The sequence below is a fragment of the Equus asinus genome, chromosome 5 (genome assembly GCF_041296235.1).
Source record: "Equus asinus isolate D_3611 breed Donkey chromosome 5, EquAss-T2T_v2, whole genome shotgun sequence".
NCBI classification, from domain to species: domain Eukaryota; kingdom Metazoa; phylum Chordata; class Mammalia; order Perissodactyla; family Equidae; genus Equus; species Equus asinus.
The window spans coordinates 102297154-102324448 of NC_091794.1; the positions used below are offsets into that span (position 1 = coordinate 102297154).

At 36.5% G+C, this 27295-nt stretch overlaps 1 protein-coding gene across 8 annotated transcripts in view; it reads right to left on the reverse strand.

Annotated features, from left to right (window-relative positions):
• Positions 1 to 27295, reverse strand: part of SPEN (spen family transcriptional repressor) — an 80819-nt gene that overhangs the window by 41551 nt on the left and 11973 nt on the right. For 4 of the 8 annotated variants that reach the window (XM_044769761.2, XM_044769758.2, XM_044769759.2 and 1 more), the window contains exons 2-3: positions 15469 to 15789; positions 11911 to 12387 (exon numbers count right to left, since the gene is read on the reverse strand). In XM_044769761.2, the coding sequence (XP_044625696.2) occupies positions 11911 to 12387; positions 15469 to 15668 (677 nt within the window). In that variant the 5' untranslated portion in view covers positions 15669 to 15789. Of the gene's footprint in view, positions 1 to 11910; positions 12388 to 14205; positions 15790 to 27295 lie in introns of all 8 variants that reach the window. The other 4 variants (XM_070510976.1, XM_070510977.1, XM_044769762.2 and 1 more) reach the window with 2 other exon arrangements.

The window sequence follows — 27295 nt, forward strand, 5'->3', positions numbered from 1 at the left end:
GTTATATCTTGATACAACCTGGTTCTAGAACAGTGCTGTCCAATAGAAATTTAATAGAAGCCAAAAATATAATTTAAATTTTTTAAGTAGCTATGCTTTAAAAAGTAAAAAGAAATAGGTGAATTTTAATAATGTATTCTATTTAATGTAAAATGCTCAAGATATTTCAACATGCACTTAACATAAAAATTAATACATTTTTGCTACGTGTTCAAAATTCAGTGTCTATTTTTTTAAATAGTTCTACTGAGATATAATTTAACACCATAAAACTGACCCATTTTAAAGTGTACAATAAATGGTTTTTAGTATCTTTATGGAGTTATGCAATCATCATAATGTAACTTTAGTAGCTACACATCACCCCAGAAAGAAACCTCACATCTATTCGCAGTCACTCCCCATTCTCTTCCAGCCCCAGCAAGAGGCAACCACTAATCTGCTTTCTGTCTCTACAAATGCACCTATTCTGGACATTTCATATAAACAGTTATATAACATGGTCTTTTGTACTGGCTTTTCACTTAGCATGTTTTTGGAGGTTTATCCGTGCTATAGCATGGCTCAGTACTGGTACACAGACTAGCCAAATTTTAAGTGCTCAATAGCCACATGTGGCTAGTGGATACAGTATGGGACAAGCTAGTTCTAGAACCAAAAATATGCCCAATAAACAAGCATATCGTCCTTTAAATAAGAAACCAAATTAAAGCCATTAGAATCCTTAAAGAAATGTCACTTATGAGAGGTAACGCTTTAGAGGTTTAGCACATTTAAAAATAATTGTTATAGTATATATAAAACCATTGAGAAAAACCTGTATCAGGGTGTTACCTTGATAAAGTCACTTATATTTCTCATAATTCCAGATAACTCCAACATATGAGCAAAATGATTCCTAATTGCATAAATTTCCACTTTAAAAGTACAGAGGAATTAATACAAAAAGTGGAATTCAGTTCCAGGGTACTTACCACTTTAAACTTTACGATCTATCTTTGTTAATGATTTTTTAAAAAACCCACCATCCCTTGGTCAGGATTATATCAACAATGCACGTAAGTTAAAAAAAATTTTTTTTAATTTAATGGCATTAAGAAAAATTCAAATAGTTATTAACTAAGACAAATTCTAAAAATGTCCAACCCTATTTTATGGAGCTATATATGTTTTCCCACCTGATTCTAACAATATATGTCACTACCCTGATCTTAACATATATTTCTAATCTCCTCTTCTACACCAAGAAATGTTTTTAGAGTACGACTCTGAGATTCTTAGGAAAAACCCACTCTGTTTTACAAAGTTAATTTAAAAATATATTTCACTTACTATTTTATCTACCTGGAAAGAGTAAGTTCATTATTGTACAAAGTGGATTTAGAAAAATGTTCTATAAAGGTGACTGTATGCAATTTCTAGCAGCAGTAAATTCTAGTAGCATATAACTTAATGAATGACTAATAATTTAAGTAAAATTACCAGAGGGTGCTCTTTCTCTGTTTTCTCACAGAAGCAGCAATCACAAAACTACTCTTTACAGATAAACGCAATCACTCAGTTTATACTCTAAGACACAGATTTACAAAAAAAAAATTAGGGGCAGGGTGCCTGTAAAGAAATCTTGGCTAACTCTGAGCTTCAGAAAATGCTAATATTTATTTTTAAATGAGAATACCACATTTTCCTTTATTTCTGTGTCTTTATTTCTTGTTCAGGGCTGGGTGAAATTATACCACGGCTTCTGAGAATGACCATAGAAAGCCTCCAAGTGAAACAACCCAAAAAGGATAACAGAGAGATCACCAAAACTGCTCTGAGTAATCTTTCACCATAAGTAAAAAAAGACGAGCTGAAGTTTCAGGCTCATTCCAAAAGTTTAAAACATAAGCAAGGTTATGGAAACTTATGTTTTCTATATAGACCTGGCATCCAGAAAGACAAAAATAAATGTACTCTTTTATTTGCGGCTTTAATATTGCTTAGTGACTTATAGATGTTCTCTGATCAGGAATCAGGCCATGTTTAATCACTTAACCCCTTATTTCTCAAAGAGGCAAGCTAAGAAAGAGGCCCTTTATGCACAAAGTAGCCGCGACACTAAAAACTTGCAATTTAAGCATAATACTGTTTTGGTTTTTCTTCCTATTTTGTATGTGGGATACCACGACAGCATGGCTTGATGCGATCCTGGGAACGCTGGGCTGCTGAAGCAGCGCTCGGGAACTTAACCACTGCCACCAAGCCAGCCCCAGTTTTGGGTTTTTTTTAAGAATTTGCTTCCAAGTCAAATAAGCACAACTTGGCATAGCATTTTTAATTTTAAAATTTGTTGTTTAGGACTTTAATCTGAATTATTTTGTTAATTTTCAAAACATTTAAAAATATTTACATCAAGATTAAATTGAAACACAGAGATACCAAGTGACATGTTTACCCCAAAACCTATTTTCAGTTAAGTCCATGTGTTCTGCTTCCACGGCCCAGGGTCTCGCCTGTTCAAATCCTGGGCACGGACATGGCACCGCTGATCAAGCCACACTGAGGCGGCATCCCACATGCCACAACTAGAAGGACCCACAACTGAAAATACACAACTACGTATCAGGGGGGCTTTGGGGAGGAAAAGAAAAAATAAATAAAATCTTAAAAAACCAAACAAACCTATTTTCATTCCTTCTACCTAACAATCAATCAAACCAAAATAAACCCCAGCACCACCCAAGTGAGAAGAACAAAAAGGGGGAAAGGAGAGACAGTTCTTTACTTCAAACAGACTAACTTAACTAAAAGCTAAGATCATGGGGAACTTTGGTCATTAACTTATTTTTTGGTAAGAAATTCTTTATCACCAAATGCAGACCATATTGTCATGTACCCAAGCAGTGTTTGATATGGCAGAAGCTGCTTTTCAAGACAGCTTCTAAAGGGCAGAAGACAAAAAGTTACAGTGAAATCAAAGGAGTAATAATGGGAAGATGTATTGAAAATAGCAGGGTTCACACCAGCTTCTAGTTTTGGGCTGGCTTCTTACTGTATCTGAACTGCATCCTCTCTAGGAGTGAACCCGGCTAACTGGCAGCCACAGCTGCTCCTCCCCGCAGCGCTGAAGCCCGCCTGCTCCCCCTTGCCTGGCCCCGCCCCCTGGACTGAGGGCCGGGCAGAAACTCTGGCAAAATAAGGAAGCCTCTGGGAGGTGGCAAGCAGCCAACTCGAACTGGATGATTCCAGTTTAGGCTGGTTTGACTCACAAACAAGCAGTTCCTAGCTTTTTCCACAATATTCAGACACACAGGCTGCCCAGGCAGCACACAACGAGCTCTCCTGATTTACTCTCAGAGTAAAGTCTACCTTGTTCTCATTTCCCTAACATCAGGGGATCTTAAATGAAAGTACGGTGCCCATCACAGAGCAAATATGGGTTAGGCCAGCACTTATTTCTAAAACTGCCTATTCCATACAGAACCCTAATACTGACAATACCTACACCTCTCTAAAACCTTACTTAAATGCTGTACTTGACAAAAAAGGAAAACCAGAAAGGAAACTGATCTATTTATAGATCTCCATAATGGAAGCTAAGCCCACCAGAGCAATTAGAAAGCAAATACCTCCATTTTCCATAATTTAGTACAAAAAAGGCTTGGCTGGTTAACATGACTCCAAAAGACTGTGTGTAGCTTACTGCCCAACAACAAACTATACAGCAGCCTAGAAAGGAATGTGTTTCAAAAATGGGGGCTCTTCAAGTGATCTCTGCAGTTTGCCTACCACTGATGGGAATGAAAAGAATACTACCAAAAATATAGATATATATGTGTCTGTCTGTCTTTGTGTGTGTGTGTTTACTTATTTGGTGCACTTCTCCCCAAAGCACACACTGCTAAACATTTATCCCATGCTGCTAAACAGCCCCAAAACTGCATTAAGCAGGGAATGAGCAAATGCTTATTATTTTGGAAAGTAGTAGGTATTTAAGGCAGCCACTCAAAATGAGGCAAGACAATGTGCTAAATCTAATGGCTTTCTTCAGGACTGCAGACACACTAATATGCCTGCCGTTTTTTTTTCCACCAACCCGTCTCCCTCCAAGTAGGTAACTTTTTAAAGAACTTTTAGATACCAATATTTCAAGGAGAGAGAACAGTTAATCATACAGTCCATAAAACCACTAGTTGGCTTTCACTTAATTCCATCACAAATAAGAGCTGCAAATTTCAAGATAAAAATTGCATTTAATAGCTGGAAAGGTCCCCGGCAATGAATACATTTTATTCTTAACATTGATCTTTTAGCAAAACATTTTGAATTCTCAGATAATTTCAACTATCTAAAAAAGTAAAACTGAGGGCTGGCCCCGCGGCCGAGTGGTTACGTTCGCACGCTCCGCTGCAGGCGGCCCAGTGTTTCGTTGGTTTGAATCCTGGGCGCGGACATGCCACTGCTCGTCAAACCATGCTGAGGCAGCGTCCCACATGCCACAACTAGAAGGACCCACAACGAAGAATATACAACTGTGTACTGGGGGGCTTTGGGGAGAAAAAGGAAAAAAATAAAATCTTTAAAAAAAAGAAAATGCATTTAAAAAAAAAAGTAAAACTGAGGCAGAAGGACAAAACAGGCAAATAATGGTTGTGAAATCCAGAAAAAATCTGCTATTTAAAATGAAATTTATGGTATTTTACTTAGGTTTAAATAAGAGTGCAGATATTTTCATTTTAAATGAAAATAGGGGCAAAAGATAAAGTAAGAAACATCCCTCCTTAAAAAGGTGGGGGGAGGGGGCAGCCCCATGGCGGAGTGGTTAAGTTCGTGCACTCTGCTTCGGTGGCCCAGGGTTTCACCAGTTCAGATCCCAGGCATGGACATGGTACCACTAGTCAGGCTGTACTGAGGCGGTGTCCCACACAGCACAGCCAGAGGCACTCACAACTAGAATATACAACTATGTCCTGGGGGGCTTTGGGGAGAAGAAGAAAAAAAAAAAAAAAGAAAAGAAAAGTTACACCCCTCGTAAGAATGTTTATTATTCTTGACTTTGGCTTCTTAAAGTCTTAGAGAAACCTTTAGTGGTCCTCTCTGAAAGTTCTCTGAATGCTCCCAAAACATATACTTCACTTGTTATCCCCAATATCAATGAGCATCTGATCGCTGATTTTCACATTTTAGTTAGTATCATGTATGTTTCAGTGGTCTCTGAGCACAGGTATCTTCTCTTTATACACTCAAAGAACAAAAAAATCCCATTTCAATTAAAGTGATTCATCTCAAACAGGTATAAACAGAGTAGCAAAGAGGAGAAAGTTGGTATTATGCAATAAAACCTACTTAATTTCTACTCTCATTTCAATCCTATGCAGCTACAAACATAGTTTCTAGTCACCCATTTCTGAAGTACGGTTTAATTTCAGTTATGTCATTTTCTCTGAGGTTAAAAGACATTATTTTTAGTGATATACAAACTATTTTGGCCCCACAAAATACATCTGAGAATAAGGAATCACAGTGCAACAAAACAAAATTTTATCTCCAACTGCGTCCAGAAATTATCTCCCTATTCATTATAGGGAAGAACACTTTTGGTGATGATAATTCAGAAAAAAGTCTTTATGATTAAACATTGCAACAATTACCAAAAAATTGCTAATAATATTAACTCCTTTAACACTTTAAGAAACTGACTTTTACTTCATGTGTGTATTAAAACTGCTGCCATATCTGACAGTTTCCAGCATAAAATATGTATCATAACAAACTGTACACCCAGGTAATGAAATGAGCATATCTTCCCCCAATCAACATTCTAAATAAGCATACTTGTAAAATCAGAGGAATGGAAGGTACACTATCACTATCACTTTGATACCTGCAACGCTACCATTCCCAATGGTTTCTTTCTCACCTTTTCACTCTCATCCATGTTCTTTCACAAGGCTGCAAGATGACATCAATTTTGAACTGTCTACATGAACATGAAAAGAAATTATCTCTCATAACTAAAATAAATGAACTGCAAAACTTCCTCATGAAATCTTACACAAAAGGATACTGGAATAAAATTCTCCCTCTAGGAAACTGTAACCTATAACATCTAGATTGTTCGGAAAATGATTAAAAGAACTGGTCTTTATAGGGGAAAAAAAGCTTCCTATCAGATTAGGGATTTTCATGCTAACACTTTTTTAGTTAAAAAGGTCACATTCCTTTTAACTATATCTGTTGTAAAAATCCAGAATTTGTTGAATATTCTAATTACTGTTTAACTATAATTCAGGTAAATTAATCTTAAATTAACTAACATTAGAAAAAAATGAGTGGGGCTGTAGACAACTTGATATAATTTACTCAACATATATAATTTAAAAGAAATATACATGGAGCCAGCCCCATAGCCGAGTGGTTGGGTCTGCACACTCCGCTTCGGTGGCCTAGGGTTTCACAAGTTCGAATCCTGGGCACGGATATGACACGGCTCATGAGGCCATGCTGGGGCAGCATCCCACATGCCACAGCTCGAAGGATCCACAACTAAAAATACACAACTACGTACTGGGGGGCTTTGGGGAGAAAAAGGAAAAATAAAATCTTAAAAAAAAAAAAAAAGAAAGAAAAGAAATATACAAACAAGTTCTACAAATACCTAGCAATAAGAAATATTTTTCAGGGACCGGCCCCGTGGCCCAGTGGTTAAGTTCGCGCACTCCACTTCTGCGGTTCCGGGTTTTGCTGGTTTGGATCCTGCGCGGACATGGCACCGCTTGTCAGGCCACGTTGAGGTGGCATCTCACGTGCCACAACTAAAAGGACCCACAACTAAAATATACAACTATGTACTAGGGGGATTTGGGGAGAAAAAGCAGAAAGAAAGAAAAAAAGAAGATTGGCAATAGTTGTTAGCTCAGGTGCCAATCTTAAAAAAAAAAAAGAAAAACAATATTTTTCATTTCTCTTTCAATAAAAAGTAAATTATGCTAATGAAAAGCTAATACACTGGACAAGAGAGGTACATAAAGCATGCCTCTCTTCCTTTCCTGTCCCCAAGATTCTTCATTATATCTTTCAACTTATGACAATTAAAAAGAAATTCTAATAATGTAATAACTATATGAGGAAAATTTCATCAAATACATTTTTAAAATCAACTTATTACAGTTTTTAAAATCTATCTACGAAAGATTGCTCTAAAATTCTAATTTCTCCTAACAGCTAACTAAGCACAATTTAAGGCCACATGGCTTACTGAAAGCCAGAGACAAGAGACAATGAGATGTCACCCACTACAGTTATTTTCATATAGTTATCTTTCTTATTACTACATTCATTTTAAGAATTTCCGTCTAAATGTCTTTTTTTGTGGCTAGAAAGAAAAAAAGTCTGTAGTTACCTAACATCATCTTTAAACAAACCAAAGGGTTCAAAGGAAAAGGAAAAGGCTGACTACCAGCCCAAAAATTTTTAAGAGGGCAGAAGATGGGGCTGCTTTTGGTAAAGCTGGAAAAGATACACGTAGCCATAGACACACAGATTAATTTAATTACAAGCTAACTCTTAATTAGACACATGTAGATTTTTCTGTTTTGGATTAGCCATAGCCAGTGTTTAATTAAAACTGACTCTATTCTTGAGACTTCATACAACCTGCTATCTTATTCCATAAATTTAATGCACAAAAAAAGCACTATTCGTTAAATAAATAGATGGCTAAATGTAAACTCCAAAGTTAACTTTAGCCTAAAAAGAGATTTCGGGAAGTAACCTATTGAAGGGGAGGGGATGGAACAAGAAAAGTTTTGGATTATCCAACTCTCAACTCCCTCCCATTACCCTTTCATCCATTTTCCCCCCATTCATTCAGTAAACCTTTATATGCTGTAGAACCCAGGGCTAACTGCAGCTATGAAGGTGCCAGAATGTCTTCTCAGCAACCTGCTGAAGTTTACGGACCATTTTTCAGAATAATGTTTCTAAAGGCAAAAAGTAAAATAAATAGGGATAAAAAGAAAACCAATTATATTGACACACTAATTAAAATGTTTCAATTTCGGTGATACAGTAATGTATGTCTTTATTAACATTAAACAATACCTAATGCTGAGTTTTAATAACTATTTCCCAGTAATGATGACTATAAGCCCAATTTTGAGATATGTGCAACTATAATAATAATAAATTGCTTATGGATTTATATTGGTAACAAAGTAACTCATACTGTTAATACTACTGGTTTTTTGTTGCCTATTTTCATAATGGGAGGCAACACTTAATTTCAGTTATAGGTTAGTAAAAAGATGTAATTTTTTTCCCCCATGCAAGTTCAGGGACCTTGAGCCAGCCCAACTGTCTCTGGTGGTAATCAAAGTAAACAACCGGGAAACAAAACTCAGTCAAAACTACTTTAAGGTGTTAGGAAAGTTTATGAATTAATTTAACTGCAAATTATTCAATTCCTTTAGCCTATATTAAAAAAATTCTTAAAACGTGATAGAAAAAACACCCAATGAGAGGAAACTATAGAAAGAAAGCATGTTCAACTTCAAGGAAGGGCTTTTAAAATAAATGCTTTTGTGGAATTTGTGTATTTAAATTTTTCTGTTGAAAGGAAAAGTGATTCCCTAAATGACCATTACAGAGAAAGAAAGAAATACAGCAGCACAGGGCTGCACATAGGAAAGTTTACTAAGACCCAGTTCTGGGGCTGGCCCCGTGGCTGAGTCGTTAAGATCGCATGCTTTGCTTCGGTGGCCCAGGGTTTCGCCGGTTCGGATCCTGGGTGCGGACATCGCACCGCTCATCAAGTCACGCTGAGGCAGCATCGCACATGCCACAACTACAATGACCCACAACTAAAAATATACAACTATGTAGTGGGGGGCTTTGGGGAGAAAAAGGAAAAACAAAATCTTTAAAATAAAAAACAAAAACAACCCAGTTCTCACTAGTTGAATACTAAGCCTATCATTTATAAGGACTTCACAACTAGACTGCCATTAATCCCATGTTTACTCATTTGAAATGCACTGCTAGGAATCTGTTCACTAAAGCTGTAACAATTAAGGGTGATAGAGGGTGATTAATTTCCCAGTCAGCCATGCAGACAGAATAGAAACTTGTTTCTATAGATAAAACCAAGCTATATTTTGTCTACTATAAGATGCTAATTTTAAACATTTTTTAAAGGACTTGGAATGTCAGTTTCACAATCATAAAGTTTTAAAGATACAAAAGAGAACTTATTTCTTCCAAAAGGAAATTGAACATTCTGAATCCAAATATCATCTCATAATACTACACGTGGAAGTCAACATAATTATAGAGGACATCTGATAAGGGAGATTGAACCCAGGGATAATGGATATGCTCTGAATACCAAATGATTTTATTTCTGTGTACTTGCTTCAATCACAATATAATGATCACATCTTTTACCTATTTACATCAATTTTGCTTTACTTTTCCTGTAAACTAAGAACTGTGTCTATGTATTTCAACTATTTGTTGAACATGACTCTGAGAAAGACAATATACTAGACTCTGCAGTGTGCATGAAGGAAGACCTGGTCCTATTCCTACAGGATAGCATCAAAATGCTGATTATTCAGTCAAATCTCCAAAAAGTTCATTCTGTTTTTCATAAATCAACATAATCTGATTCTTAATACAATGTCTCTCCCACGTGTGCCACGTTAGGCACTCTCACAGTCCAAGTTTTCCTTGTCCAAGCTATAGAAATAGCCTCCTAACCGGAATCTCTCTCCTATTCTAAGTCACCAGATGCCTTTCTAAAGCACAGATATCAACAAGCTATCTCCCTTCTCAAAATCCTTCAATGGCTCATTTCTGCATCAAGAATAAAACCCAAAATCATTAGCGTGGTCAAGTCATCCTAAATTATTTGCTGTTCTCAAAACATTCTTCCACCCACTTGTATCTCTTCAAGTTGTTCCTCCTGCTCACAATGTTCCCTGTCTAGCCTAAAACTCATCTCTTCTTGCTCAAGTCCTACATATCCTTCATAGCTCAAAATCATAAAAATCTCCAGCTCCAAGTATGAATCTGGTAGCTGACAGAAGAGGAAATACCCTCTACAACTGTAATTTAGTGCCACCATAGATGTTCTAAGCTCATCCTGCATTTGTGGGAGTTATCTTTTTGACTGTAAATAGTCAGAAGCATACAACTGTTTCTTTTGATTATATAAACAGGAATTAGCTCTGTTAAATTCCACCAGATCACCTCTGGGTTCAAGCTTTTGAGTCTACAATGCTAAGGGCCAGATCCCAAACCACTGTTAACTCCCACTAAAGTACAATACCATCCTGAAGGCCTTGTATCGTGTTTCTCCTCTAACTTCAATGCCTCCACAATCAGTTGGCTCTTCAAAAAATTTTGAGCCAGTGGGATGTAGTGGCATCCCTTTAAAAAGGGAGGTTTGGGGGAAATGACTAAAACCTGAATATCTTAGACAATTCTATGTAGGAAAAAGTGGAACAGAACAAGATTTTATAATCAGTTTATAGAATTCAAATGAATCTTGTCAATCATTTATCTCAACAATATACCAAATGAAATCAAGAGGAGTTAAGGATTTTCATTCATGTCACAGAGCTGCAAGCTGGAGACAGAACCTAACTCTCCTGATTTCCTAAAACTAAGTGCTTGTTTCATCATAATATGCTACATCTTCCAGAATGTTTGAATTACATCTAGACAGATAATAGATGTATAAAATGTTTCCATTTATTATTTTGAATTAGAAAATTTAAGAGACCTAAAAGGAACCATTCACAAATTACACAATCATTCACTTTTCTTAAATTAATTCTAAGCAGGCAACACTAAAAGAAGAATAACTAATCTGGTCATTGTAATCAGGTCAAAGGATCTGTATCCTGTAAATTTAAAATATATATCATCTAAATTTAAAACTAGGATATCTGGGATTAACAGGTTGAATAACAATAACTGGAAATGGGAAATGCTCAAAGATTATCAACATCTAAAGTAGTAATAATAAGAACTAGAAATTATTAAAGGCAGTATTTATATAACGTATATGGGTATCAAGATAAGCACTTTACACACATTTTTTCATTTAATCTTCAAAATAACTTTATGAAGTATGGTTCTTATAAAACATGAGAAGCTGAGGCCTAGAAAGTTTAAGTAACTTGTCCAAGATTATAAAAGTAGTAAAGCACACCATCTACCTAGATCTATGATTTCAAAACCCATATACCTAACTTCTAAGCTATTTTCTGTTAAGATTACCTTCAATTTATTATTTTCGTCTTTAGAATAAAACTCTTCCGTAAAAAAAAAAAACTTCAACTAATGAAATTCGCTTACTCAGGCTTAGTGAACAGCAAAGTTAGAACCTGCATTTAAAGAAAGTTTTTCTACTTGAGTCTATAAACTGGCTACCACACCTTGATGCTAAAATTAGTTAAAATGTGTTCATAAGTTGATTTAGTCGTTGATAATAAGTGTCAACAACATATTTCACCAGTACGTCTTTAATCAAACAGCTTTTACGAACTTTCAACCAAAATAATAGAAGTTATTATACATGTAAGAAATTAAAAATTTCAAAGAGATGCCACATTTTCAGTGGCACAGATTCGTTTCACACAGCTAAAGTTACCACTTTTCTTCCTAGTTGGCAATTTCAATATTGAGCATCTGGAGGATGACGCAGTATCTGCAGATCATCACTTAGTTTCAAGTACTTGACAGAATGGTTAATTCAATGGCCGCAGGCTAATCAAAGTTTCTTCACTCATTAAATACATGATCCAAGATTAGTTTCTTTTAAATATATTACTATGCTAAAAATCATTATCACTGATGGTGCAGAAATTGTGACAATTTATTCAACAGCTCGTCTGTGATAACAAAAGGCTGTTAACCTACCTGTCACTGCTGGTACTACTGCTGCTGCTGATTGAATCACTACTGGAGGATCTACTCCTAGAGCCGCTGCCGCTAGGGGACCTTGTGGGTCTAGACGCTTGGCTAGCCAGCCTCTGAGGAGACTGATTTCTAGACTGGGATGAATGTGGTGACCGACTCCTGCTGTGCTGGTAATTCCGCTCTGGCCTTCTGCCTCGGACCTCCCGGGTAATATCATCCCTGTAGATATCCCTGTGTACCACACTGGGCAGTGTAAACTGCTCCCGAGCCCTAGGTTCGTATCGGGGGTCATGAGCATCAAAACGGTTTGGACTTCGACTCCGAGAAGTATAATAGAGCCCATGTTGTAAAGTCCGTTCTCGAGGATCTCTATAGTAATCCTGATCGTAATGTCTTGTCCGATCAAATCCTCCCGTCCCCCGTTCATGGTGTCCATAGGCACTATGTTCATAAGCACGCTCCCTGTTATCTGAAGCCCTGCATTTAGGAGGGGGGAAAAATATTTAATCAATCAGAAAGGGGCAAGCAAAACTAAAAGCAAGTCATGCAAACATTCACTTCAGCATTGTCTTTTGTCTTTGCAACTGGTCATTTTCTGAACAGCATAAACCTACTTAGTAAGCAAACACTAACAAGCTTAACATTTTACTTGACTCCAGAGACTATTTTCACAGCTGAGCAATCATAGTCTTAATTGTAGACTGGGCTTTCATGACTAGTGTTCTGCCAATCAGTTGCTCTTTTTTTTTAGGGATTTTCTGACTTATATACAGAAATATACAAATGCCACCTCCTTTTCATTTTTAAGTTTAATGGAACAAGAAGAGACTGTTATTTTAATATCAAAGTTTTCTATACTTTCATCTGATTAAAATATATGCCAAACTTTTATTTTCTTTGCAAATTTATTTTAAGCAAAATTTCCATGATACATTTTAACATAGACATGAAAGCCCTATTGAAATGCATGTCCCAGCAGCAGGAGGGCATTTTCAAAGTTCAGAAAAATATTTAAATAACTTTTTCTCACTAACTTTCAACTTGCTGAGTAATTATAAAAATTACTAGGTTATGTAAATTGCTGTGCCCAATCAACTTTAATAATAAAAAGAACCTTAAAGAGACAAGCAAACAAACAAAAAACACTTAGGATATCAAAATATTGGGTTGCCACATGCTATTCTATGGTAAATTTTATTAATTAAAGAACAAAGGTTATTTTATCTCCTTGTGCTACCAAATTGCACAGAATTTTTAAAACACCTCTTCCATGATTCAATTTGTTAATGTTTGATCTTAATGGTTATAGGAAATATGTTCTCTTAGGTTTTAGCTATTCTCAAGTTGCCTATCATAAAATTAGGCAACTTCAGGAACTGTAAGGTACTCTAAGGTTGCTATTAACAATGATTTAACTTAAAAAATATTTCCATAGGACATGAATATTTGTCAGCCTTAGCATACCTGCAATTATGCGTTATTAAAAACCAATTCTAATCCTATAAAGAAATCTTAAGTTCTCTAGTTTTGCGGAGACCAGAACTCATTTCCTGAGTTCCTAAAAGATCATTTCACTTGAATTTCAAGTTGAGGTTGAGTTTCTTCTCAACCTTATCTTTGGATCTGTTTTCTATCAAAAGAGATTAAGAAATCATGAAAGATATAGAAGAATTACAATCTCTCCAAAGAAGAATACCTAGCAAAAATCTTACAACTAACACAATGTCCCCAATATGTGCCTAGATCCCAAATATCTCCAACTAATCTTCATCTTCACTCACCATTTCACTTATTAGCAACCATACCTTCCTAGGCTATTTTTGCTTTTCGCTGCTACTATGAAAAGCAACTGGCATGGCAAAAAAAAATCTTTCCTAATTAAATGTATTAAATGACTTTCTCCTTTCACTACATTTCTGGAATTTGGATAGATTATTTCAATGTCTAACAAACAAGAGGGTTTCCTTTGGTACTTAAGAGAAAATTTCATAAATAATTCAATTAGCACCTTATCAAATGTTAATCAGTGAAAGCTGTTATTAATGATATAACAGAAGCAACAGGCAATAGTTCTAGGAGAATTACTGCTACAGCTGATATTTTATAAATACGCCAAGTTCTTATCCATTAGGAAAATACAGAAGGCAGGCACAAGAGCTAGCAGAGCTGAAATCTAACAACTATTCTCTGATTCATCTATTAGTACTAAATACTTCTAGAGTTAGTGAGGAAAAAAGAGAAAGTGTGACTTGGGTTAGGAGAGGGGCTAATATACACAGGTCAGGACATACCAACCTTTTCCAACTGTGGAAACACGACCTATAATCCCAATTAAATCTAGGGAGAGAATTGTGAACATAACTTCCCCAATTTTGGCCCCTCTTATGGGGGTAATCCACCTTCTTAATGGGCAAGGGTGTCAAATGATATTTAGATGAACCACAAGGAAAAAAAAAATCTTAGTGACCAGATAAAATAATTCCACTGGAAGCAAGCAGTCCCAGACAAACTGTAACTCTCAAACCCCCAGACTTCTTTCTTGAGATAGTAGACAATTATAAATTGATCCACATTCATAAAAATTTCCAGCCCTAAGTATGAATCAGGCAGCTGACAGAAGAGGAAATATCCTCTATGATTCCACCAAATGAGGAAGGCACAGTTGCTCGCCAATAGTTCACCTTTGTAGCCATCCAGCACAGTCAATTTTGATTGCTGTATCCACAACTGATCGTCACCATGTGTTCAAAGCTAAAGTACCTTTAATTGGATAGCAACTTGCTTAAGAAATAAGATAGTAATCCTCTTCCCCTGGGCTAATGGAATCTTGACTGCGTGACATCCCATACATTCCAGCAATTAGAAAAGAATGGCTATATTCCAGGTTTTAGGAACGTCCATCATCTCGATTTTTCCCCATTCCATCAAGGAGTATAATTCCAACACGGAAATTGTGTAGATCCAAAATGGAAAAATCAGACACTGACTTCACTCTTCTTCATCCAAATACACATTTCCAGGTTAAAGTATTGTTTGTAGAATCCAAGTGGTTGAATCATTATGGTCTGCTAGGTTTTTTGGTGACAATCCAATTCACTTGTACACTTGATGTGGTGAAGACTGAGAAGCAGATATCAACTTCTAAAAGAATCGGTAGGTTCTAATATTCCAGAAATATTCCATATAGTACAACCACAAAATCTGTAGCCAAATAGCTCCATCAGGTAGAAGGGATATATCCAAGGAAGGCCTTAACATTATCCAAGAGAAGGAATAATTAATTCTAGAAGACAGGTAACTCCAAAACTGATGCTGCCACACAAAATCTTCCACCACTTTATATGTCAGGAGTAGATATCCAACCAGCTGCAGGAAATATCCTCTACGATTCCATAAGATACCAGCCACTGGGATAGAAATCACTTCCGTTTCCAACCCAAAATAGGAAACATTGAGAATGCCCAAAACTTTAAATCCATCTGGGGCCCCTAAATACGAGTTTCTGTTTCTCACCATATCAAATACAAAATACCTGCCTAGAGAAACCTTGGAACTTACCCATCAAGTCTCCGCTCATAACGTCCTTCTCGTGCATGAAGTGATGGTGGGGGGCCATAAGCAGGCCCTCCACCACCTCCTCTGAACCCAGAAACCTCTCTACTACGAGATGCTATGGAAACTGTATCATCCAATCCCCGAGCAGCACTCGGAATGGTGCCTGGTTCATTATAATCCGTGCGTAGGTCTCTATCTCCCATTTTGTTGACTGAATTGTGAGCTTTCTGTGCACTTTTGATGTCCACAAAATCCACAAAGGCAGCCACTCCTCCTTCAGATCCCCTCTTGGGGAGAATTTTGACACTCTCCACGCGGCCATATCTGGAAAAGATAAAGTCAACATTATTGTTGCACAGCAATAATTTTCCAAAAACAGTTTCTGAAAATTTCTTATTTTTAGACAATTTACATTATGCATGTATGGGGGAGGGGCTGCAAAGTAACATTTAAAATGGCTTCTACACTCATGTTGTTCTTTCTTGGGGCAAGTATTTACAAATGTTTTAATCACATTATTTTATTGCTCTCATTTCTTAAATATAATAGTTACTAAACTGTCTTTTACGTTTCTACAACACTTAGCTCAAATGAATCTCTCAGAAGTTTTCAGGAATTTTTACATTCTAAAAAAAGGATCTTGAGCCTAAAATTGATCTAAGTAACCTACAAATCTTAAAAGATTATTAAAGTAAAAACTGAAACTAGAAAGTTACTTTATAAAAATTCCATCTTAATTCATTAAGTGAAAATGATCTTACTGAAAAAGAGATGAGTTGCAACACTGCTTACTTGAAGGCAAGATAAATATTTTGTGTGTCCATTTGCAAGTGACAGTCTAAAATTTTAATGAAATTTTTTGCTATTGAATTTTCTTTTTCAAGGGGTTAAAAGAAAACTTAAAATTTATAACTTAGGTATAATTAAAAGTGTTTTTCATTAATAAATCTGAGAAAATCTATGATAGACCATATGTTATTTTTATTCCAAAGAAAGTTTACTATGTCTGTAAAGAAAAATTTTAAGGCACCTTTTATATTTTGAAGCATACATACAAGAAATATAATTATTTGGAATAAAATAATTCATGAATATTCTACAAATTTCACTGGGAATTAATTATATTTTATGCACTTATAATTTGGCATTTTAGAACGGCAGGAGCAGCACTTTCAAATATAGCACTCTTATTTGCTGACAATCCAAGATCATAATTTTGCACTTCCCCTGAAGAAGCTGGCAGCACTATCAGAAAGCAGAACTTTTCTTCTTATATCCTCTAGTATAGTTTAAGTTATTAGCTCTCACAAGGGAAACATAATACTAAAATCCAGTTTCATCACACAACTGAACTAGAAGTAACAAAATTATTGGGTGTAAATGAACTGATGAAAGGATCTTTTTAATTTGGAAAAGAAAACTGATAATAATTGAAATAGTTCTTTTCATATAAACATTAAAAAATACCTTCCAATGTATCTGACAAAGGACTTGTATCTAGAATACAAGAAATCTTACAACTCAATCGATTTTTTTTAAATAGGCAAAACACTTCACCAAAGAAGACATACAGATGGCAAAAAAAAAAACCAGGAAAAGATGCTCAAAATCATTAGTCATTGGGGAAATGCAAATCAAAATCACAATGAGATACCACTTCATATTCAGTAAGATAGCTATTATTTAAAGAAAAAAAAAGAGAAGAAAGAACAAGTGTTGGCAAGGATATGGAGAAATCTGAAACCTTGTCCATAGCTCGTAGAACTGTAGAATGGTGCAGCCGCTGTGGAAAAGTTTGGCATTTTCTCAAAAAGTTAAGCAGAGAATTACCATATGACCCAGCAATTCCATGCCTAGGCATATACCTAAAAGAACTGAAAACGGGGGCTCAAATAGAAATACGTACACCAATATTATCCACAACAGCCAAAAGATGAAAACAACCCAAGTGTCCATCAAAGGATGAGTGGATAAACAAAATGTGGTATATACATACAATGGAATATAGCAGTCCCCTCCTTATTCATGGTTTCACTTCTCAGGTCAAAATTATTTGGTGTAAATGAACTGCTGAAAGGACCTTTTTAATTTGGAAAAGAAAACTGAAAAACTGAAATAGTTCCTTCCATACCAACCAGGTCAACCATGGCCCAAAAATACTACATGGAAAATTCCAGAAATAAACAATTCCTAAGTTTTAAATCGCATGTGCCATTCTGAGTAGTGTGATGAAATCTCGCTCCCTTCTGCTTGGGAGGTGGTGAATCAGCCCTCTGCCTAGCACATACATGCTGTACATGCTACCTATATGCCCGTTAGTCATTTAGCAGCCATCTCAGTTATCAGACCAACTGTCTCTGCATCACAGTGCTTGTGTTCAAGTAACTCTTATTTTACTTCACAATGGCCCCAAAGCACAAGAATAGTGATGCTGGCAATTTGGATATGCCAAAGCCAAGTCGTAAAGTGCTTCCTTTAAGTGAAAAGGTATAAGTTCTTATTAGGGGGTCGGCCCGTGGCCAAGTGGTTAAGTTCGTGTGCTCCACTTCAGCGGCCCAGGGTTTCGCCAGTTCAAATTCTGGGTGCAGACACGGCCCCATGCTGAGGCGGCATCCCGCATGCCACAACTAGAAGGACCCACAACTAAAAATACACAACTATGTACTAGGGGGCTTTGGGAGACAAAGAAAAAAAGAAACAGAAAATGATCAATAAGTATAAACAGAAAGCAAAGAGCAAATGAACACACCATAAGGAACAAAAAGGCCTGGGGCCGGGTGGGTGGCACAGCGGTTAGTTAAGTGCGCACGTTCCGCTTCTCCGTGGCCAGCGGTTCACCACTTTGGATTCCAGGTGCGGACATGGCACCATTTGACAAGCCATGTTGTGGTAGGCGTCCCACATATAAAGTAGAGGAAGATGGGCACGGATGTTAGCTCAGGGCCAGTCTTCCTCAGCAAAAAGAGGAGGATTGGCAGTAGTTAGCCCAGGGCTAATCTTACTCAAAAAAATAAAAAATTAAATAATTTTTTAAAAAAAGGAATAAAAAGGCCTAAAAGATGAATATTAAGGCTTGGTTGGGCTACCTATAATACTAAAGACAATAAATGCTTGTGTCTGTTTGTTTTTTTATGTTAAAAATCACTCCTCTTTCGAACTCAGTGGGGTCATAAATATATCCATTACAACCACCACACCATCTGAAATAACGCAGTAACATCAACACTTATACTACCTTTTTATAGCAAGAATTTTTACAAAGGAATTACTAACTTATAAATCAACGCACTTGATCTTATATTTAGATCAAAAGACTGGTTTCATCTCTGTGTCAGACCTTTATTTTATTTCCTATATCAGCGACTGAAAATCCTTCAAGTATACCAAAAGGCAGAATCCCTAGAAACTTAAATACTACATTATAATAGCACTTAAATCAGAGCTGGCCACATTTTCCTATATAATCACAGGTCAAACTTTTTAAAAATTTTATTATGATAAAATACAACATAAAACTAGCTATTTTAACCATTTTTAACTGTATAATTCCAATCTTAAAATTAATCAAAGCTATTGCTTGTCATCAACATAAGAGAGGTAGATATTAAAGCTACCTCATTCACAATTACTGACACCTCCATATGTCAACACATTAAATACAGTGTAAAACTCAGAATCATATACTTAGATTGCAAAACTGCAATTTGGACATAACCAAATAAGATGGCAAGATCTGTAAAATGTCATGTCTCGTTATAACAGTTAAAGTAAGTTAAAACCAAAACTAAAACTTAAGTTTTAACAGTTACTTACAATGATAAAGACAAATTTATATCATTAGCATGACAATGATAAATTAAAAGTTAATGGTTTACTCAATCCAAGATAAATATCAAAAATTGATATAAACACAGAGAAAACAGGGAGAAAATATTTGCAAATTATTTATCTGATAAGGAGCTCCTACAACTCAACAATGAAAAAGACATAATGCAATTTAATAGTGGGCAAAGAGGGCCAGCCCAGTGGCCGAGTGATTGAGTTCATGCCCTCTGCTTTGGCAGCCTGGGGTTTTGCCGGTTTGAATCCTGGGCGCGGACATGGCACTGCTCGCTGAGCCACGTTGAGGTGGCATCCCACATGCCACAACTAGAAGGACCCACAACTAAAAATACACAACTATCTACCGGGGGGCTTTGGGAGAAAAAGGAAAAATAAAAAATCTCAAAAAAAAAAAGTGGGCAAAGGATATAAATACACATTTCTCCAAAGAAAATATACAAATGGCCAACAAACATACAAAAATTTGCTCAGCAACATTAGTCTTTAGGGAAATACAAACCAAAACCACAATGAGATACCACTTCACACCCACTAGGATGGCTAAAATAAAAAAGACAGATAATAACAAGTGATCACAAGGAGAAATGTAAACCCTAATGCATTGCTGGTAAGACTGTAAAATGGTGTAGCCACCGTGGCAGTTTGGCAGTTCCTTAAAATTTTTTTTCTTAAAGATTTTATTTATTTATTTTTTTCCTTTTTCTCCACAAAGCCCCTCGGTACATAGTTGTATATTCTTTGTTGTGGGTCCTTCTAGTTGTGGCATGTGGGATGCTGCCTCAGCGTGGTTTGATGAGCAGTGCCATGTCCGCGCCCAGGATTCGAACCAACGAAACACCGGGCCGCCTGCAGTGGAGCGCGAGAACTTAACAACTCCGCCACGGGGCAAGCCCCTCCTTAAAATGTTAAATTTAGAATTACCATATAACCCAGCGATCCCTCTCCTACTCCGAGAGAACTGAAAATGTATGTCCACATAAAAACAGGTACAGAAAGGTGCATAACAGCATTTTCATAATACCCAAAAAGTGGAAACAACTCAAATGTCCAACAACTAATGAACAGGTTTTAAAAATATTGTATGTCTGTACAATGGAATATAGTTTGGCAATAAAAAGGAAAAAGGCTCTAATACATGCTATAACATGGGTGAACCTTGAAAACATTATGCTAAGTAACAAAAGCCAGTCTCATATTATGATTTCATATACATGAAAGGTCCAAAACAGGCAAATCCACAGAACTACAAAGTAGGTTAGTGACTGCCAGGGGCTGGGGAGAAGGGAGAAAGGGGAGTGATTGCTAATGGGTATGGGGTTTCATTCTGAAGTGATAAAATGTTCTTAAATTAATGGTGATGGCTGCACAACTCTGTGAATATACTAAAAATAAGTGAATTGTACACTTTAAAAGGATGAATTTTATGCCATATGAATTATGTCTTGATAAAACATTAAAAGATATAAAATAGTATCTGTCACTGTCCTTTAATACAAAAGATTTTATATCTCCTTTAGTCACAAGTGTCTACATTATCTCAACATGAATCAACAATATGCCACGTTTCCTCTAACTGGGCAAACCTGGAAGACATTTTCTATTTCAAGCATGCCTGACTGGGAAGATAAGTAACCCATTACTGATGACACTCAAAACCTGCTCTTTTCATTTCATGGTGATACAGAATTCTTTCAGGAAACCTACTGTGAAATAAACATATAAAATAGACTTATAAACTATTCTTAAATAATATATTCTTCTTTTAATCACTCTTTTGAGGAAGGACGAATAATTACCAAGATGGCAAAAGACAGACTCAGAGTCCCTAATGCTGGCAAGAGGCAGTCAACCACAGAGCCCTAGTCTCATTTTAGAAAAAGCTAATACCCTGATGTGTCTCCACTTGGAGAGGTGTGGGGGAAGGGAGAAAAAGAAGGAAGAGAAGGAATGATCCATAATAGTTTGCTGATTTGTGTTCTCTCTCTCCCCAACCTCTCCCAAACAGACTTTATTAATTTGCTGTATAATCTTGGGTCTAGACTCTCAGCATGAGGTAAAATCCCTAAGTCATAAAGGAAAAGACCACATAAATCAAATACATAAAAACTAGAGCTCCTGAATAGCAAAATATAGTCAAAAGACAAATGGGGAAAAATACTTGCAATGCATAAGAAATAAATGATTTCTTCAATATACAAACAGTTCTTACAAATCAAGGGAGAAGACAGAGGCCCAAACAAAAAACAGGCAAAATATATGAATAGGAAGTTTTTAAAAAATACACACATACACACAATTGGTAAACAAAACAGAACAAAAACATTCAAAAAATCTGCTCAGGGGCCAGCGCCATGGTGGAGTGGTTAAAGTTCTGCTGGCGGGACCGGCCTGTGGCACAGCAATTAAGTTTGCACATTCTGCTTCAGGAGCCCGGGGTTCACAGGCTCGAATCCTGGGTGCACACATGGCACCATGTGGCAAGCCATGTTGTGGCAGGTGTCCCACGTATAAAGTAGAGGAAGATGGGCACGGATGTTAGCTCAGGGCCAGTCTTCCTCAGCAAAAAGGATTGGCAGCAGTTAGCTCAGGGCTAATCTTCCTCAAAAAAAAAAAAAAAAAGTTCCGCTGGCTCCGCTTAGGCGGCACAGGTTCACAGGTTCGGATACCAGGTGCAGACCTACTCCACTCATCAGCCATGCTGTGGAGGCATCCCACATACAGAATAGAGGAAGATTAACACAGATGTTAGCTCAAGGCTAATCTTCCTCAAGTAAAAACAAAAAAAGGGGGGGAAGATTGGCAATGGATATGTTAGCTCAGGTCAAATCTTCCCCACCAAAAAAATCAAAATGAAACAAAAAAGCTGCTCAATTTCACTCAAAATTTTGAAAATCCAAATTTTAAAGAACAGTACCATATAACACAAAGACTTAAATTTTAACAATACGTAGGTATTACTAAGAGTACAAGAAAATAGGCACTTTTCACAACAGTGTCTGGGGTATAAATTAGAGAAACCTCTTAGGAAGATAATTTGATAGTATCTAGCATTGAGAACTAAGTACACATCCCCAGAAATTCTGTTCATAGGAATTTATCATACATGTATAACTGCACATCTGCAAGCAGTGTACAAAACTGCTTAGCAACCACCATTCCACTTTCTGTCTCTATGTATCTGACTGCTCTAGCTACCTCATATAAGTAGAATCATACAATATTTGTCTTTTTGTGACTGCCTTATTTCACTTAGCATAATGTCCTCAAGGTTCATCCATGTTGAAACATGTCAGAAATTCCTTTCTTTCTAAGGCTGAATAATACTTGATTGTATGTATCCTGTTCATCCATTCACAGGTCATGGACACCAGGGTTGCTTCCATCTTTTACATATTGTGAATAATGCTGCTATGAACGTAATACTTTTTTTACACGAAAAACTACCTTTTGGTTCTAATTAGAAGGGGTTTAAGAAAACTTGAAGACTGAAGATAAGCTTAATTAAACCAATAAAACCATAATCATCTGTTTACTGAATCTGTAGTGAGTGCCTAGATTCCTATACATGAAAATTTGATGATTATAACTCTTGGGAAATGGCAATGTTTTCACTAAAGCCTTGAATGACAAAATTCTTCAGAACTATTACAGGCAGCACTACTTCAGGAAAAAAAATATATATACGTGCATTATTTTATACCAATCTAATGAGAATCTATTTACTAAGTAAAATTAATTTTTAACAAAAGGATAGTGTTCAACTGATATGTCAATTTCTAAAAGATTATCCCACTATGAGGAGAAAAATTTCAAAGATTCTATAATCTTTAGATCCTACTGGTTAAATCAAATTGAAAGCCGAATCTTTTATACAATCTTAGAAAGAATTCATAATGTACTTCTCAAGAGAACAGGAGGGAGAAGTCTGCAGGAATATAGATATTCATGATAACCACTAAGTTAATGTTTGGACCTTTATTTTCATAATAATTCATGAATAATTTCATAAATGTGTCTGATTTACATAGTATTTTTCTGGGTAAAGCTCAAGTATAATTGTAAATAGAATGCAAATGAGCATGATTAACTATTTCTTAAAGTAACGGCAATAAATAAAGCAGTTAGATGAAGAAAACAGGAGCAAGGCAAGCTGATCAAAAAGCAAAGGCTGGGGGGCTGGCCCAGTAGCACAGTGGTTAAGTTCACACGTTCCACTTCTCGGTGGCCCAGGGGTCACCGGTTCAGATCCCGGGTGCGGACATGGCACCACTTGGCAAGCCATGCTGTGGTAGGCATCCCACATATAAAGTAGAGGAAGATGGGCACAGATGTGAGCTCAGGGCCAGTCTTCCTCAGCAAAAAGAGGAGGATTGGCAGATGTAAGCTTAGGGCTAATCTTCCTCAAAAAAAAAAAAAAAGCAAAGGCTGGAGACAACAAAGTTGAAGTAGCAGAAGCCAAGAGACTAAAAAATAAATTAGCAAAAGTCCACATCAAGAGTCCCTGGTGTGAATGCAAAGGCCTCTTCCTACCTTGCTTAACAGGACTATTATTTACTGTACCATTGCTGAGAGAAAATTAACTTCCAACTTTATGACTTAGTAAAATTATGATTTAAAAAATTACTTTGGGAAATTCATGAGTACTTCTAATATTTCACTTGACCAGTGACTTTTTTTATTTTTTTGAAGATTAGCCCTGAGCTAACTACTGCCAATCCTCCTCTTTTTGCTAAGGAAGACTGGCCCTGAGCTAACATCCGTGCACATCTTCCTCTACTTCATATGTGGGACGCCTACCACAGCATGGCTTTTGCCAAGTGGCGCCATGTCTGCACCCGGGATCCGAACCTGTGAACCCGGGGGCTGCCGAGAAGCGGAACATGGGAACTTAACCGCTGCACCACTGGGCCGGCCTGACTAGTGACTTTTATCCTTATTTCGTAATATACGGTTTTTTAGACAGAACAGAATCAAGAGAAAAATGTGATCCCACCTACCTGTAATAAATATAAATTCCATATTCTTTTCATAGACCACAATGAGTATTTTTGTAAAATCTTTGAAAACTGCCTCTACTTCCAGATTAAGGAAATAGGTTCTTCTTTAACACTCTTCAATCTTAAAAGATGTTTGGATTTTTCTATTCAATCCCAATGTTTTATAAACTTTTAAGTAAACATGCTTCCCAACAAAGAACTCTGGCATGAAATTAACACCATGAAATTAAAAAATAAGTCACTAGTCTCTATGTCAATTATACCTTAAACTTATTAAATATGCAAACTTCCCCAGTCAATATTTTAATCTAATTATAATCTCTAGAACAAAAAAGCTTTTTCTACAAACAAAAAGCCTTTTAGGATGAATCCTCTCAGAAAAATGTTTTAAAAACAAATTTCCAATAAAATCGACACAAAGGAAATGAAATGTCATAACCCTGTAAGACCCAAAGCTGTGATGTAAGTTCCTTTTATACATCCACTTTTAGAATGACAAAGCAAATTTACACCAAAAAGGAATGATCTCTATCAAAAACCATTGTGGAAAGGGTTACCTACTTCATAAGAAAAAGAGAGGTGAAAATGACAAGAAATACTTATATACCTTAGATTAGTGTAAGGAAGTACATACACCATTTTAAAAAACTAACTGCAGGGGCCGGGCTGGAGGTGTGGTGGTGAAGTTCATGCACTCCACTTTGGCAGCCTGGGGTTCACGGGTCCGGATCCCAGGCACAAATCCACACATCACTCATCAAGCCACGCTGTGGTGGTGTCCCCACATACAAAATAGAGGAAGATTGAAACCGATATTAGCTCAGTGACAATCTTCCTCAAGCAAAAAGAGGAAGACTGGCAACAGACAGCTCAGGGCCAATCTTCCTCACCAAAAATAAAAAAGAAAGAAAGAAAGGGAGGAAGGAAGGAAAAAAAATTTAACTGTAATGTAATTTAAAACTATTTGAAAGTTTTCATATACCACTTAAGTCTTGACCCAGGAAGGCTATTTTTGATTGATCATAACTGGTTAGCACGATGATGCATTGCAAAGTACCTGATACATCAATGTTTTGTATGATGGCTACACAGTACTTCCAGGTATTAAACTCTTTTATAATCCAACTGACCATTAACATACATACTTTTCATATCATCATAGCATTCCAGTGACCTTTATGTGTTATGAAGAATGACAGCTATAACAAGATTTCTTAAACTGAAAAGACCTTAGAAATCTTATAATCCAACCCACTCAATTTACAGGAGAAATTTTTTTTAAGACTGGCACCTGAGCTAAAATCTGTTGCCAATCTTTTTTTTTCTTCTTCTTCTTCTTCTCCCAAAGTTCCCCAGGACGTAGTTGTATATTCTAGTTGTGGGTCCTTCTAGGGACGCTGCCTCAGCATGGCCTGATGAGCAGCACCGTGCTCAGGATCCAAACCAGCGAAACCCAGAGCTGCCAAAGCGGAGCAGGCAAACTTAACCACTTGGCCACAGGGCCAGCTCCTATGGGCAAAATCAAATGTGCCCACTTTAGATAATAAATGTGTTACTGAAGAGTTCAAGTGTCTTACTTTATACATAGCATCACATACTAACTGAATTTTAGGAGCTCTCTAGCAACTTGAGATTTTTGCAATCTTTGTTTTCTTTGATTAAAGCTGAGCCCACCTATCTAATAGAAGTCAGTATCTATTATGGTATTTAATTCTAACTATGGATGTGCCTGAAATTTATTTCATTGAAAGAATTCAAGCTGACTAAAAGGAACAACTTTAAAAATCTAAACATTCCATGATTTCTAGGATAAAACTGGGGAGGGGTAATGTAAAAACAGAAAAAAATCTCCACAATAAAACAGCAGTTCTAGTTATTAAGTGTACAATATGAAAAAAAGGTGGGAAAAGAATCAAGCTATTCATAGGACACTATCGTTTCGTTTTCTAGTCAAAGTTTTTTGGTGATTTTAACTTTGTCACCTCAACCTTTTTATATCAAAGCTAAAATTAATACTTACATATGCTGCTAGCATTCTACTCTTAATAGTGTGTCTAAACCAATGGTTTGCCAAGGGCTGCTTTGAGTCTGGTGAAATCTATATAAACCCTTTCTCACAATAATACTAGTAAGTCAATAAAATAAAATCTACAAAATTACAAAGAAAACCAATCGTATTGAAATATAATAATCAAAATATCTAAGAACAGGTCCACATATGAACATACAGGAAACACAGAGGACAAAAGCCATGTTAACCACATGTATACCACAGGACAAGAATGTAATCAGGAAAATGCACACTGTGAGAAACTCTACAGAACAATCAACCTAATTTCCAACAAATTAAGTTGAAGGAGAGAGAAAGATTAAACCGATAGATTAAAAAAGACTTAAATAGGTGCTGGCCCCATGGCTGAGTGGTTAAGTTCACATGCTCTGCTTTGATGGCCCAGGGTTTCGCCAGTTTGAATCCTGGGGGCGGACACGGCACCGCTTGTCAGGCCAGGCTGAGGTGGCATCCCACGTGACACAACTAGAAAGACACATAACTAAAAATACACGCCTATGTACCGGGGGGCTTTGGGAGAAAAAGGAAAAATAAAATCTTTAAAAAAAATTTTAAAAACTTAAATAGTCCAAATGTCCATCGATAAGTAAATAAACAAAGTGTGGTATCTTGACTGTGGTGGTGGTGATTAAGAGGACACCTACATTTTTCAAAATTCAACAAATTCTATACCGAAAAGAGGTACATTATATGCAAATTGTACCTAATTTAAAAAAATATATATATATATCATCAATCACAATTTATGTACATATTTAGAGCCTGAGTTAAAAAAAGATTCTTAAAACAACTACAGGGCTGGCCCAGTGGTGTAGTGGTTAAGTTCACACACTGCTTTGGTGGCCCAGGGTTCACAGGTTAGGATTGTGGGCGCAGACCTACACACCGCTCATCAAGCCACGCTGTGGCAGTGTCCCAC